This window comes from Lampris incognitus, chromosome 13 (assembly GCF_029633865.1).
Source record: "Lampris incognitus isolate fLamInc1 chromosome 13, fLamInc1.hap2, whole genome shotgun sequence".
Lineage (NCBI taxonomy): Eukaryota > Metazoa > Chordata > Actinopteri > Lampriformes > Lampridae > Lampris > Lampris incognitus.
Window position 1 is genome coordinate 37,816,978 of NC_079223.1, and position 14,768 is coordinate 37,831,745.

At 42.6% G+C, this 14,768-nt stretch overlaps 1 protein-coding gene across 2 annotated transcripts; it reads right to left on the reverse strand.

Annotated features, from left to right (window-relative positions):
• Positions 1 to 3,760: 3,760 nt before the first annotated feature.
• On the reverse strand, positions 3,761 to 14,067 carry fhip2a (FHF complex subunit HOOK interacting protein 2). 2 transcript variants are annotated; one of them, XM_056291957.1, is made up of 17 exons: positions 13,825 to 14,067; positions 12,531 to 12,609; positions 11,877 to 12,046; positions 11,628 to 11,732; positions 11,380 to 11,502; positions 10,755 to 10,976; positions 10,415 to 10,611; positions 8,514 to 8,628; positions 8,283 to 8,359; positions 7,967 to 8,159; positions 7,431 to 7,594; positions 6,607 to 6,753; positions 6,428 to 6,518; positions 4,778 to 4,921; positions 4,324 to 4,464; positions 4,016 to 4,119; positions 3,761 to 3,894 (listed from the first exon to the last, which is right to left on the reverse strand). In XM_056291957.1, exons 1-17 carry the CDS (start codon positions 13,867 to 13,869, stop codon positions 3,783 to 3,785), a joined length of 2,229 nt encoding a protein of 742 aa, XP_056147932.1. In that variant the 5' UTR covers positions 13,870 to 14,067; the 3' UTR covers positions 3,761 to 3,782. The 2 variants fall into 2 exon arrangements, with proteins under 2 accessions (XP_056147932.1, XP_056147933.1); XM_056291958.1 differs by lacking the exon at positions 13,825 to 14,067 and having other exon boundaries at positions 11,628 to 11,680; positions 12,531 to 12,608.
• Between the last annotated feature and the right edge of the window lie 701 nt (positions 14,068 to 14,768).

Here is a 14,768-nt window from a genome sequence, read left to right on the forward strand (position 1 = left end):
ATTCCTTTGGATAATCCAATATGTCAAAACAAGTAGCAATGACAAGTTAAGAAATTAACTTCTATATTTTGGCTGATTTACCTGACAATATATATTTGACTCCTAATGAAGCTCCTGGCCTGGTGTATGTCCGTCAGATAGTAGGGAGGAATTCCTTGATGTGTATGTAAAGCTACTAGACTTCAGATCGGGCATTGGATATCAGATATAAAGGGACAAACAATGCAAGTACATGGTGGAGTGACTGCAGTACTAACAAGGAATCGGTACTTCCTGTACTGAATGGCATCATCCAGCCCTGTCCGCCATGGGTTTCTCACTGTAATCCTGCACTGGCATTGGGTTTTAACATGTTTTAGGAAATACAATGATCTCTGAATTAGGGGACGTGAAATTTTGGACACTCCCCCCCCCAAAAAAATTACAAGGCCTTGTTTAATCTGAATCCTTTAACGATTTGTGTTTAAGGATGAACAGAGTTGGAAGGAGCCTTCTCTGCACCGCAGTGCCTCTTCCCCATGGCTGAGTCCAAAACGTACAACCACCGCAAACAATATTCAGGGTTTGCTTATTCGGAGACGCACATTACTTAGGGCCTATTGTGTGGCTTTCTGCCCTGTTCACGGGGAATATAACGAGATTTCTGATTCAGTTTTACAGAATTAGCTGGATGGCCGAGCATGGCGGACATGACGCTTAAGAGGATGTGACAGGATAATGCCCCCTGCGCCAGCTGATCTTGCTGGGTCGTTTGCTGGCGTGAGAGGCCGTTGACTTGCTTCCACTTTGTTATACAGAAGTCTGTTAATGTACATGTCGTCCTGCTCGATTTAGCTTTGCGCCTAGCTGAGGCAGTGGTCACTTGGATACTGAGAAATAAAAGTTAAAGGCAATATTTAAAATCCATGAATAATCAGTTCCTTCCAAACGGACTTGTTTATTGCAATTTGTAAGGGGAATCATTTAAACATCTAGACGGGTTACACCTCATCCTTGCAAGGACAGACGTGAGTAAAACTGTGTTTCGGTCTTTTTGGATCATCATATGTAGATTATTTTGCACTTGAAATTAACAAAAAAATTCCAGCACTGACCATACACCCTGCAGAAGAAAGCTGTCATCTTTATTAGGACGGAGAATGTTAAAGACATTATGTCCTGAACGGAAACTATTACATTTGTATAACTGTGGTTAAAAAATAGTGGGTGATGAATAAATGAACCAATGCCCCTGAGACTGTAGTAATTATTTAGAATTACTTTGCCAAGCATTGGGAGGCATGAGAAATGAGCATGCACCTTATCTTAAGCTTAAATTATGCATTGCACAGTCACACGAAATCAAACTGGCCATGAGACGAAAGTATAATGAAGATCATACCCTGTTCCACACCAGAGTAAAGCAGCAATGAAGACGTAGAACGACAACACACAGCGACACTTAACAAACGATACAGTGATTGGTCTAAGCTGATAGAATAAAAGAAATCAATGGCATCAGATTGTGAATATACACAAGTCCTGAACCCTTGGCAAGAAACACCAGTCCCATACATCTTCACAAACCCAAGTCTATTAAAAACACAAAATGACGAAAGCCTCGTCAGGTCGCCACCAAACCCAAAGCAGAGCAATAACCCACAAGCATCTACATCAGGAGTCCTCAGAGATCCACAGTAAGGCATCGCGTCTCCCATCAGCGTGTCTTCAGGAGAACAAAGTGCTGACAGCTTAAGAAACCTTCACGGATGGCTGGTCTGCTCTTTACTAGCGGAAGGAAAATACTGTGTATGCATGCATTTGCACTGGGCAATAACGCTATTGCTATTGTACACATACAATATACAGTTGTACAGAAAGTTTGAAAATTTAGTTGATAAAAAATGTGCATGATTAAGAAAACAAATTCCTTAAAATAGAAAAGTTACGAAGCATCGTAAAATTTTTTTTTTTGGTTTGTAAAACAAGTTTTGAAAAAAAAAAAGCTTTTATATGTTGGTATATGTACAAAATGAAGTAAGAATGACGATGTGCAAATCTGATTCCATGCAAACATTTGCATAAGTAGTTCAGGTGCTTACTTAGACAATGTGTTAGTGGTGGGGCTGAAAACCGAAAGGCTCAAAATTCTTGACCTCGAAAAATATATCTTCCCTTCCTGCATAGCAACAATCGCACACACACGCGCGCGCGCACACACACACACACAAACTTACCTTTACAAACACATTTACTGGAAACATTCAGAATATGGAGATATTGTGAGCACCAGCAGAAGCTATATCCAATCCCTTCCCAGTTCAGAACGGGGCGAGAGTTGGACTCAACAGCCCAACAACACACCCAGGCATCATCCCAAAGCAAGACCATTTGAACCACACTCCTTTCTTTATCAAAAACCACAGTGGAAAACAATACTGCTGGTAAACATAATAACTCGTGGGAAGTCAGGGTAACTTACTGAGAAACCTCACAGCTCTGTTCATGTTTTTTAACAAGTCTATGATACAAGTTTCCATGACGGACTCGAGTCATGCAACATATTCCAGACGGTGCGCTGTCTACATCAATGTCTTTAACACCCTCCTTTCATGTAAGAAATTGAGAGTGCCATATAAAGACTGTCAAATATAGACCACCCACCTGGACAGACCAGTAATAGAGATTAAAATAACAAGTGATAGACAGCAATACTTTTGATAGTAAACCAAACATGGAAACAAGGGATAAAAGTGTCCACAAATGCCAAGTTGACCAAAAAACAAAAAACGGACATGTAATGAGTGCTACGTACAGAGTTCCATGTGCAAATTCACAATTTGCTTAATCTAATTTTTAAGAATCCACATTTGACAAAACATGATTAATGGTGATGTCTTTGGATGAAAGTGATCAATACTCACTAACATGAGCGTGAAGAGCACTAGCAATAAGTAACAAACCACGGGAAGACCTGGCAAGCAGATGAAGCAAGAAGCATCTTCTTAGTACATTAATATCACTGGGATTAGTTAAAATCTCATTTTACAAAGACATATTATTTAAAAGGCAATCTGAAAGCAGGAAGAAGTACAAATAAATAGGACTTGGCTTTTAAATCAATACGTGAGTCTAGTATCTTTGATACTACAGCTTGTTTTCTCCATCTTCTGCGAACTTAATTTGATTGGTAACCAATAGTTTAGAGGGCAGAGGGTTGTCTCCAAAAGACAACACAAAACGGGCCAAGATAAAACGTTTCAAAAAGGAAACAATCTCCTGTAACTGAAAGGTGTGATTCCACACTAAGGCATTGACACACAAATGGGTGACATTGGAACCAGAAATAAATACAGTCTCCAAAAAAAAAAAAAAAAACCCAAAAAACAAAAACCTCTTTTCTCTGTGATATATACAGTCTCAGGGCTACCATTGCCTCCGTTTGGCCAGTGATAAAGACAAGGATGGAAAGAAAGTGAGATATAACATACATAGACTGTGTAGCTACTGAACCTCCCAAAGTTCCAGTCTTGAGAGCATGTCTCTCCACCTCCACCGTCCTCCTCCTCTTCCTCGAGTGCCTGCTGGGCAGTATCTGCTGAGGCCAAAGACCCTCTACAATGGAGCTCAGGGCCCAGAGATGAAACTTGTGCTCACTGGGGGCAATAACAGTCATGGAGGGATGACTGGTTTGTGGTAACTGTTTGCTGACCTTGTGTACTCAAAACCTCCACGCCCCAAGGGCCAACTTTCAACCAGACCTGCCTGCCTGGCGGTTGCAGCTGGACATGTGGTCAGGAGGGTTAGGGTGAGGAGGAGGCAGTCGCGTGGTACTTGACAAATGCAATGGCCGCTAGCTCTTTACAGAACTCCTCCAGCACGATCACTCCCTCTAGTAGAGTCATGTGGTCAATACTAAAAAGTAATGGACAGACAGAAAATGATACTAAGTCAAATATCACCACTTTACCTGGGATAAAGACAGCTTTACCAGTGAATGAGATAAAGCAGCGGTTAACCCCATGCAAGTACTTACTTGATGCCCTCTGGTTCGAGACCTAATAATCTCTTCCTCACTAGTAAGAGCTTGGGTGTGAAGTCAGGGATTCGCTGAATCCTCAACATGAGATCCCCCACCACCTTTCAGACAAAAGTACAAACAAATCTCAATAAAACAGCACAAACAGAAGTAAACCGTTTCAATTCTCCTTACAGAATCTGCACACACCTGAAATGACACTAAAAAGCTTTGGCTCAAGCAGTTGCTACAATCAATAAATCAACTAACTGTGTCAAAAATGGTCAAATGTGTAAAATGAGATATAACACCCATGAGAGACTTACTCTGACAATGACAGAGAAGAGGGACCTGCAGCCAGGGGCTAAGTTGATATAGGGGTCCAGGAGGTACTCGTGCATGTGGGGGTGAGGTAACAAAGACAGCTTGGACAACACAGAGGTCACCTGCAGGTTTACATCATAGGGCTGGAAGAGAAGACAGATCACAGATATAGACACAATACAATACTAAGCCTGTAATGAATGCACATAATTTCCACTTCCTTTGACTCTTTTTTTTGTCCAGCATGCTTATGATCTCCTTTAATCTTGAATAAATGAATATGTCTATTTACTTTTAAAGTCTATATTTACCAGATTGAAGATCGTTATAAGGGGTCAACTAGATCAAAGTAACAAGCATGTTTGCTCAGTTGCATTAATCAGTAACTCAGTGAAGTAACCAATCAAGTGATGGCTTTTTTTTTTTTGATAAGGTAAGACAGTAAACCAAACACACCTGATCTAGGATGCGTCCCATCCTGTCAAAGAGGACCTTGAGGAAGTGACCCTCAAAGAAGGGACTTTCCAAGTTACACTTTTCCAGAGGCTTTGGACTACCCCTCCAATCCCACTGCTGGCAGATCCCACAGTAGTCCCTGAACTGAGGAAACAATCTACACTTTTACAGCCATCATTGTGATGGGGCTACTCAAAGAAAACAATGCCCAGTACACTGCCTCTGTATTGTTGCTTTTAATCACACAGTACATAATAAAATCATCCATTTTGTCAACAAACGAATCGGCTTGATTTTTTAATTCTGTTTCCTTGTTACCTTGCAATGGGAGTGTTACTAAGTGCTACTGGGAGTTTAAAATGCCCCTATTCATTCATTCATTCATTCATCTTCAGCCGCTTCTCCGGGGTCGGGTCGCGGTGGCAACAAACTAAGTAGGGCACTCCACACGTCCCTCTCCCCAGCAATGCCCTCCAGCTCCTCCTGGGGGATCCCAAGGCGTTCCCAGGCCAGATTGTACATGTAGTCCCTCCAACGAGTTCTGGGTCTATCCTGGGGTCGCCTCCCAGTTGGCCGTGCCCGGAAAACCTCCAAAGGAAGGCGCCCAGGAGGCACCCTAATCAGATGCCCGGAGCAGCGGCCGAGCTCCTCACCCTATCTCTAGGCTGAGCCCAGACACCCTATGGAGGAAACTGCTTGTATCCGTGATCTCACCCTTTCGGTCACTACCCAAAGCTCATGACCATAGGTGAGGGTTGGAACGAAGATTGACTGGTAAATTGAGAGCATTGCCTTCCGGCTCAGCTCCCTCTTCACCACAACGGTCCGGTACAACGTCCGCATTACTGCTGATGCTGCACCAATCCACCTGTCAATCTCCCGCTCCATTCTACCCTCACTCATGAACAAGACCCCAAGATACTTGAACTCCTTCACTTGAGGCAACAACTCATCTCCAATCCAGAGGGAGCAATCTACCATTTTCCGGTAGAGAACCATGGCCTCAGACTTGGAGGTGCTGACTCTCATCCCAGCCATTTCACACTCAGCTGCAAACCGCCCCAGTGGACGCTGGAGGTCGCATTCTGATGAAGTCAACAAAACCACATCATCCGCGAAGAGCAGAGATGCAATTCTGAGGTTCCCAAAACAGACACACTCCTCACCTTGGCTGCACCTTGAGATCCTGTCCATGAATATCACAAACAGAATGGGAGACAAGGGACAACTTTGGCGGAGTCCGACACCCACCGAAAACGTGTTTGACTTTGTGCTGAGAATGCGGACACAGCTCTCACTTTGGTTATACAAGGACTGGATGGCTCGTAGCAACTGCCCCAGTAAACCATACTCCCGCAGTACCCCCCACCCCCCGAGTGCCCCAGGGTACACGGTCGTAAGCCTTCTCCAAGTGCACAAAACACATGTAGACTGGCTGGTCAAACTCCCATGTCCCCCTCAGCACTTCCACAAGGGTAAAGAGTTGGTCCGTTGTTCCACAGCCAGGACAGAATCCGCATTGTTCCTCCTGGTTCCGAGGTTCGACAATGCCACTACTCCCCCCAAAAATCCCAGATATCAGTTGTTCCCATTAGCTATATGTGCTTAGAGAGGGAGAGAGAGACAGAGAGACAGAGAGAGAGAGCATACCTGTCTGTGTGCATCTCTAAGGTAGGTGTCATAGCCCGTGCCCTCCACATGATAAGATGATTTTGCCTCATCAGGCACCAAACACAGGAAACTGTAGACATCAATATGAAACCATGAAACCTTATAACAAAAAGTTATGCAATTTTATGTAAGCTATATTTTACAAACAGGTTACACACCTGTTGACGATCTTGTGCACTTCTGTCTTCCCCTCAGAGTTTGAGTGGTCAGGACTCTGTGGTGGAGAGGAGCTCAGCCAATCAGAACTGGATAGTCTGCTGTCTGGGCAGAGGTCATCACCAAACAGAGGATCCTCTTCAAGATCTCTGCAAAGTGAAAAACATTACGAATAAAATAATTATCAATACTAACTCAATCTTGTCTAGTTATAATTAATATTATTACTTTAGTTTACACAGGAACAGGAACAAACCCCTTTCCATTGTTATTAAATCATATAAAGTGCGTTATACAATTTGTCAGTAAATGATCTTTAACAGTAGCTTGCAAAAGGCCACCAAATTTTGTGGGATTAGGGGGCTTTAATAATTTGTTATTTTTTACCTGTTTTTAATTCTGATAAGTGTGAGAAGTCCTTTCGGGGGGTTGTCTTAATTATGATTTGATTTTTTTTTCATCATAGGCCATCACATGCGAAGCGTCAAAAACAATAATAATGTGATCAATTTATCACCATGACTTAAATTTTCAGAATTAGTCAGCTATGGTTTGTTTCAGTTGTTCATGATCGTCAGTGAGTGAAATGTATTACAAAAACCCCTTTTTTAATCATCATTGAAAAATACTGAAACCCATCAGATGAAACAGAAACAACAAAGACTAGCACAGTTGGGGTGAGGGTTTAACAAAAAACACAGCCCACTGATGCATTCCACTTTATTTCCACTAAAGTATATATGTGGATCTTCCAGAGGGTCACAAATGAGCACAGCAGGTAAGTCCGACTGGTCAAACAGGTGAAAGTGGAAAGGGAGGTCCCTACACGGCATCATGGGGCTGTCCATTCTCCAGGGGCTCTCGCTCCTCCTGGGGCTTGTTCTCTAGGTAGTTCCTCTCCTCTAAGTTTCGCAGCACTAAGCTGTGGAGGATGTGCTGGTTGGGCTTCTGGATCAGCTGCTCAAACAGACGTAGCGTCATTATGCTGATCTGGAAACAAGGAAATGCCAAGGGTTAGGTCTCACTGTAAAAACTAAAGCATTATACAATTAACAATGGCTTTGCCTGACATTACTAAGAAATAAAGATGAATTTGCCAGTCAGCTGAAGCTCAAAAGTCAAACAACATTTGGTACTGAGGAGAATATGGTCAGCTGGACTACAGGATATCATGAGGGGAAAAGCAACTAGAAATTCTGTTTATATACTGCTCTTACACTGCAGGGTACAACAAGATGATTGGATTAAGACACAAGGGGAAATCCTATGAGTGGTTTCTTCCACTCATGATGTCAAATGTCAATTGATGAGGCAGGAGTTTGTACAACCAGAAGAAAGAAAACATTGTTATGGGATGTGCACCTCATCTGACAGATGGTCACAGTGCTCTATGAGTCTGTGTCTGAGTGGATTCTGGGCAATTGTGGCTTGAGTCTCTGATTCTCTGTCCTCCCCAAGCAGAAAGTATACCATCTCCTGGAGCAGAGCCTCTGATGTCACCTGCCTGATAATCCTATTCAGAAGGGCTGTGGAGGTCAGGATTCCCACCTCAGACCTACACACAAACATAGATATACATGCTCATTTCTGAAAATGCCACCCACAAACAGGCATTTACGACACAGAACACCAGAGTTGAGAATGAGCATTTTTTTGGAGGATTCTACACAGAACTCACGTCTGCATAAGCTGTGGTTCCATGACTGAGACAAAGAATCGTTCTCTCACTGCTTTGGCCATCACCACAGCTGCCGTCTGGAGAAAACGAAAACAAGAGCAAAGCAAAAATTGGCCATCTGTGGCTTTTATTTTAGAAAAAAAAATAACTTTTTCCTTCTCCCACTTCACACAGCAGCATGATGCATCAAAACACAGCATGTTGCAGTGAGTCAGCAATACTGGCACAAACCCTCTGAGCCTCCTTGATGAGCTGGTCACAGTAATCAAGCCACGAGAGGAACGAGATGAGAGCCCTCTTCCCTGTGAACACCGCAGCATCCTCCTTCAGGTTGTATACATCCAGACTGCAACAGAAAAATGGCCCCAAAGATTAAAAGCACGACTCAATGGGAGCCTAGCTGACAAAGCAAGATTAGTTGGTAAGTGAACTAATTTTTGGCTCACACACTGTCATTGTAACGGGCTACATATTCAACCTACTCTGAAGCCGAGTGTGCTCAAGCTATCAGACCCAAAAATAAAAATGACACCTTCTCAGTGATCAGCTATCTAAAAAAACTGTATTCTCATATTCCTCGTGGATTCTGTGGACTTGGGTGCACAGACAGTTAGCAAACATTAGATTATTCTTGCTTTCCCATAAAGTGTATTTCATCTGAAATGCAGATTCTTAGTAGATGAAAGTTTTACAGGTTTCAAGAGCTTTGTGTTACAAATATGACTTATTGAAGCAGTGCTATCAAAGTGCTCTAATGACGAAGCAATGACAAGCTTATTTACAAAGAAATCCCACTATGTACAATTTTACTGCAGCAGTCCTAACTTCAAAAGCAGCAAAACTATCTTTAGTTGTAATGATTCTGTCTTGATCATGTTTGTTCATTATAGGGCTGGCCCATATATCAATATTATATTGCTCTAGTGATATGAGACTAGATATTGTCTGGAATTTTGGACATCGTAATATCATGAAATGGCATTAAGTGTTGCCTTCCTGGTTTTAAGGCTGTATTACAGTAAAGTTACATAATTTTTGGAACTTACCACACTATTCTAGCTGTTCTATAATTTGCCTTAACCCACTTAGTTATTATATAGGATTTACTGATGATTATCAAAAATGTGACTGTGTAAATGTTTTTTGAAAGCACCAATAGTTATCCCCACAATATCGATATTGCAGTATTTAGTCCAAAAATATTGTGATATTTGATTTTGTCTATATCGCCCAACCCTAGTTCTTTAGAATGATTTTATTCCTGAGAGTGATATGCTGCTCTCGATCTATCCACATTTATTCAATTGGATATCGAGCAATATGCATGTTCAACAGCACGACAAACATGTGAACAGAACGTGTTCATTCAGAAGGGTCTTCGTAAAGAGAGCAAGCTAGTAATTGCCTTTGTGAGACTGTGTAACCGCAATTGCCACTGTTATGTGCATCCACCTATTATAAAGACACACTGAGTATATCGTTCACCTCCTTTTTGAAAAAAGTCCCTGGTAAAGGAAATATCATCCAAACTTTTCCTTCAAAACATTTTTGTCCTTGGGCTAAATGTGTTATGTAAACATTAACCCATGTTTGCTCAATGAAGTGAAGTGTATTTTTTTTTAGCCTTGGGAAACCTTGGGCACAAAGGTCAGCTATATTTTCAAGAATTATACATAAAATGAATAAATCCTTTGGGTTTTGATTTTTTTTTTATTTTGAGATACTTAATTGATTCCTGTAGGGAAATTATGCTCTGCATTTAACCCATCCTAGCCGTGTAGCTAGGGGCAGTGAGCAGCCGCCATGCAGCACCTGGGGACCAACTCCCAGCTCCTCTTGCTATGCCTTGTTCAAGGGCAAAGACATGAGTACTAACCCTAACATACGTCTTATTTTGATGGTGGGGGAAACCGGAGCACCCGGAGAGAGCCCGCCGCAGACACGGGGAGAACATGCAAAGTCCACACAGAGGGCAACCTGGGATGACCCCCAAGGATGGACAACCCCGGAGTTCGAACCCAGGACCTTCTTGCTGTGAGGCGACAGCACTAACCACTGCGCCACTAACAGAGAGACTAAAGGGAAGCAGGAACGATGTGACTCTGGTAAGAAAAATTTGGAAAGAAACTTACCCCCAGTTGACTGATTCTACTGTCTCTATGTCCAAGGGGTCCATGGACTGGGGCAGGGCAATGTAGAATGTAGACAGCCTGTCAGTCAGGAGCTCACACAGCTCAGTGTTCTCAGTCAGACACTTGGCAGCTGCAGGCTCTGGTAAACTGACCAGCAGCATCAGGCCTTCGCAAGCCTTCACCACAATCCTGCCATCCTGTGTAGGACAGGTGAGAGAAGGGTGGGAAGGAGGACAGGGAATGTTAATATGGGCTTTAAACTCCAATAACAAATGAAATGCACAGCATGTCCTGAAACACACCTCAGCTACAGTGAAGCATGTATTTGGGGATGACTGACCGGGCTCTTTGTGAGGTTGAGCAGGGAGGTAACCAGGTTATAGTTGTTGCTGTTATTGTTGCTGGCTGGGCGAAATTTGACAGAGGAGGCTTCAGGATGGGACCACTTTGGTGGTTCAGCCTGTTCCTCTACTTGAGGCTGGCCTGTGTCCGGGGCCGACAGGTTCTCCTTTACACCCTCTGCCCCTCCAGGACATTTTGTGTCGGGTCTTTTAGTCTTGTTCTGTAATTGAAGTCAACAGCAATGTTTTCAAATGGTAAGCCAATATAAAGCAAACTTTGGGCAAAGTCAGAACATGAATCAAGTGTATTTCCATTAGCTGGTCTTCCACAAACAAAAGAAACCCTAGATGCACAGGATGCAACAAAACTACAACCAAAGACACTGAAGACAAATGTGGTGATTTTTTTTTTAAAAGGCATGTACAAATATTTTGCAGGTGGAGACATTCCATTTCCCTTTCTCTTGAACACATCTTTCCAATCAACAAACCAACTTTTCAACCTCAAACATATAAAATCATTCTTCCTTGCACCAGTCTCTCATACTGATGAATGAATATTTATGAGCATAAGGCTCGATCAGCTCTCTCCTCATTTTTCAACACAATGTCATAGCAACCTACCTCAAGAAAAAAGTTGACAAGGTACGGGTCCTGCTTCAGTTTGGCACACACTATGCAGAGGAACTGGATCTCTTCATTCTCTGTGGGAGCAGCCATCACTTCACCACACAGACGGATCAGTTTCTGGCAGGAGGGAAAAAAAGTTGCATGCCAAGAAAACAAATGACAATCACTCACTTCTTGAAGCACTACCATGGCACTGTAGACAGACAGAATGGAATCAAAGCTGATACATGTTGATTTCTCACCTGCACAGGTCTGTGGACATTAATATGGGGTAGGAGAGGCTGACGAATACGCCCTAGCAGTTTTGTATAGAATGTTAGCACCTGCTGCTTCATCCCTGGAGGGCACTATTCAGGGAAAACACCAGCACTATTTTATGGCAAATATTACACAAATTCAAGTTAACAACAAATCAAGTTATAATACATTTTCTCCAGGCAGTGCTATCCAAGCATTTATGAATGCAGCAGAGATGTGCATGTTTGCCTTACATCTGCCTTGCCCAAGGTGTAGAGAGTCTCCAGGATCTTGTGATGTAGGAGGTACTCCATGCATGGGCCAGTTTCACCAGATTCTCTCTCTTCTTCTTCCTGGGTCAAGATGTCCAGCATCTGCTCCAGGTGGGATGGAATGTTGGTGTCTGTAACAGGGGCTTTATCATCTGACAAAAATAAAAAGACCACACACTTCAGAACCAGACCCACAATACAGAGCCATCCATAATCCAAACCACTTATCCTGCTCTCAGGGTCGCAGGGATGCTGGAGCTTATCCCAGCAGTCATTGGGTGGCAGGCGGAGAGATACCCTGGACAGGCCACCAGGCTATAACTGGGCCAACACACATTCACACCTAGGGACAATTTAGTACGGCCGACTCACCTGACCTACATGTCTTTGGACTGTGGGAGGAAACCGGAGCACCCAGAAGAAACCCACACAGAAATGGGGAGAACATGCAAACTCCACACAGAGGAAGATCCGGACGACCCCCAAGGTTGGACTACCCCCGGGGCTCGAATCCAGGACTTTCTTGCTGTGAGGCGACTGCGCTAACCACTGCGCCACTGTGCCGCCATTAATAGATATGTTGATGAAAACTGATGGAAGTGTAAAGGTGGTTTAGTATGTTAAAACTGTTCATACCAGAAGTTTCTATATAATAATGTGTAATGGCCTTCCAGTGATAGACGAAGTCCTCCTGCAAGGGCAGCGAAGGGGCAAGCTGAAAAAGAAAAAAAAAGGCAATCAAAACAAAATGCATTAGCCATCTATTTTATAGCAGCAACCCATGCCATTGAATATATGGAGCAAAGTTGATTTATTTTACCAAGACAATTTTAGTTGTTTGTTTAAGGTAGAGGGGTGCTGGTTTGACCACATCAAAAAGGAAATAGTATACATTCTCTGGCATAGTTGCACGTTTAGACGCACAAAAAGGAAATTGTAAGGTCTAACATAGATCAATTTGCTGTGAGGGATCATCAAAATGTTGTCTCACTAGTGATTACTAAAATTACTTGGCTGAAAAACAGAGGAGTGCTAAACAGGTTTCAAGCAAAAAGAGTATCTCTCATCAGTGACATTAATTTTTACATTGGTATTTCACATTTTCAACTAACTATTATTCCCAACCACATAGCATTTGTGTACTGACTCGCTTCAAGTTTGTTGTCACCTGATGGTTATTGTCATGGACATGAGGCAGCTCATAAGGCAGGTTGCTGCTATTTTAATGGTAGTTCGCTGGCTAACGATAAATAACGAATAGGTTCCAAGTATATTCAAACATTCAAGTATTTTAAGTGTTCAAATATGTACATTTCAAGTATATCAACGTGTTCAAGTGTATACAATTCAATTGTTGATGTTAAAGTATAGTAAAGCGCTCACATTTAGCCCCTTTCAGTTATATAAATGACAAAGTCTGTACACATCATCAGCCCAGACTTTTTATTTCAACAAATGCTACGGGTTTGAGCAAACTACCTGATTACTTGCGCTACGTGGTTGGTTCAGCTTTTGGTAGCCATCTGTGGCTAGTTAGCTGCTCACCAGCTGCTTTAAAGAAGCTAACGCTGAAACGCAACTAGATTAGACGGCTAACAGGCAAGAAAATACGAGCAGATGGGAAAGCTTGGTTAGCAGCTAAAACTGTGTTGTTGTTTTTTTTAAATCACATACGACTGTAACAATACTTTCGCAAACAACATATTACCAACATGATAAAAACAAAACACTGAAGTTAGCTTAAGCTGACGAGGTAGCTAGCTTACGTATGTTTGCTTTACGTTAGCAGTTTAACGTTAGCAAGCTAGCGCCGACGCTATGCTATCTACTCTGGCCGACCGCACAAGGCCCGTTTCAACAAGGACCGACAAAAGCACAAAAGCCAACTAAGAAATAACGGGTTAAATAAAGGCTTTCGATGGACACTCACTGCTTCCACTGCGTGCTGGAGAATAGAGGTAAATTTGGAGAACATTTTGTTCTTCGACTGGACCAGTTTCTCTCGAGAAGACCTAGAGAATTCCTCTATCTTCTTCTTCCTGTTGCTCCCGCCTCGATCCAGATTGGAGGTTTCATACAATGACCCTTGGAAGGAAAATGTGACCGATTGTAAGCAATAAAGATGTAAAGCGACTTCAGAGGCCCGACACAGCCGGTGTAAACAAGACGCCTATTGCCCAACGTGACGTTCGCGTTGGACACCGTGGCACTTCGCGGGCCAAACACCACCGGGTCGGGACAACAGAGGGCGCGCGCATATAAGAGACAGAGGCTTTTAATTAGAGACGGAGCTCATTGATTTCAATTAGAGGCGACCATGAAGCGATATGGTTAAACATACTATTGTTAAGAATGGATTTCTGCATTTGAGTTATATTATTAAAAGCCACAGCATAAGAGTAGCTATGATAAGAATTATTTACTGCGCGCTAATTGATGTTTTGTCATAATTAGGGAACACAACTACAGAAAATAAGAGAGGACCTATTAGGAAACTCACGCTAATGGAGGGAACCTGAGGCCAAAAAACAAACAAACATATAAACTGACTTTGTAGTGACAGACGAGGATTTCTCTAATTTAGCTCTAAAATTCGAGCATTTTCCAACATAGGCCCAATATTCTATAAACAGACTGGTCTTTTCTTTTATGTTTTTTTTGGGGGGGGGTGTAGTAGATATCATCCGATTATTTTCGTCCAAAAAATGTTGTTTTTTTTTGGCCCAAGATGAAGAAAAACAGCATTCTTTCCACCGGAGCCATGCTTTCTCTGCTTATTACTTCATTACTTCATGATTCAGTCAGCCGTCGTAGTACGTAAGTAGGCTACAGCCCAGTCACCATTGACAAAAAGTAGGCTAGCCGGAACGCTGG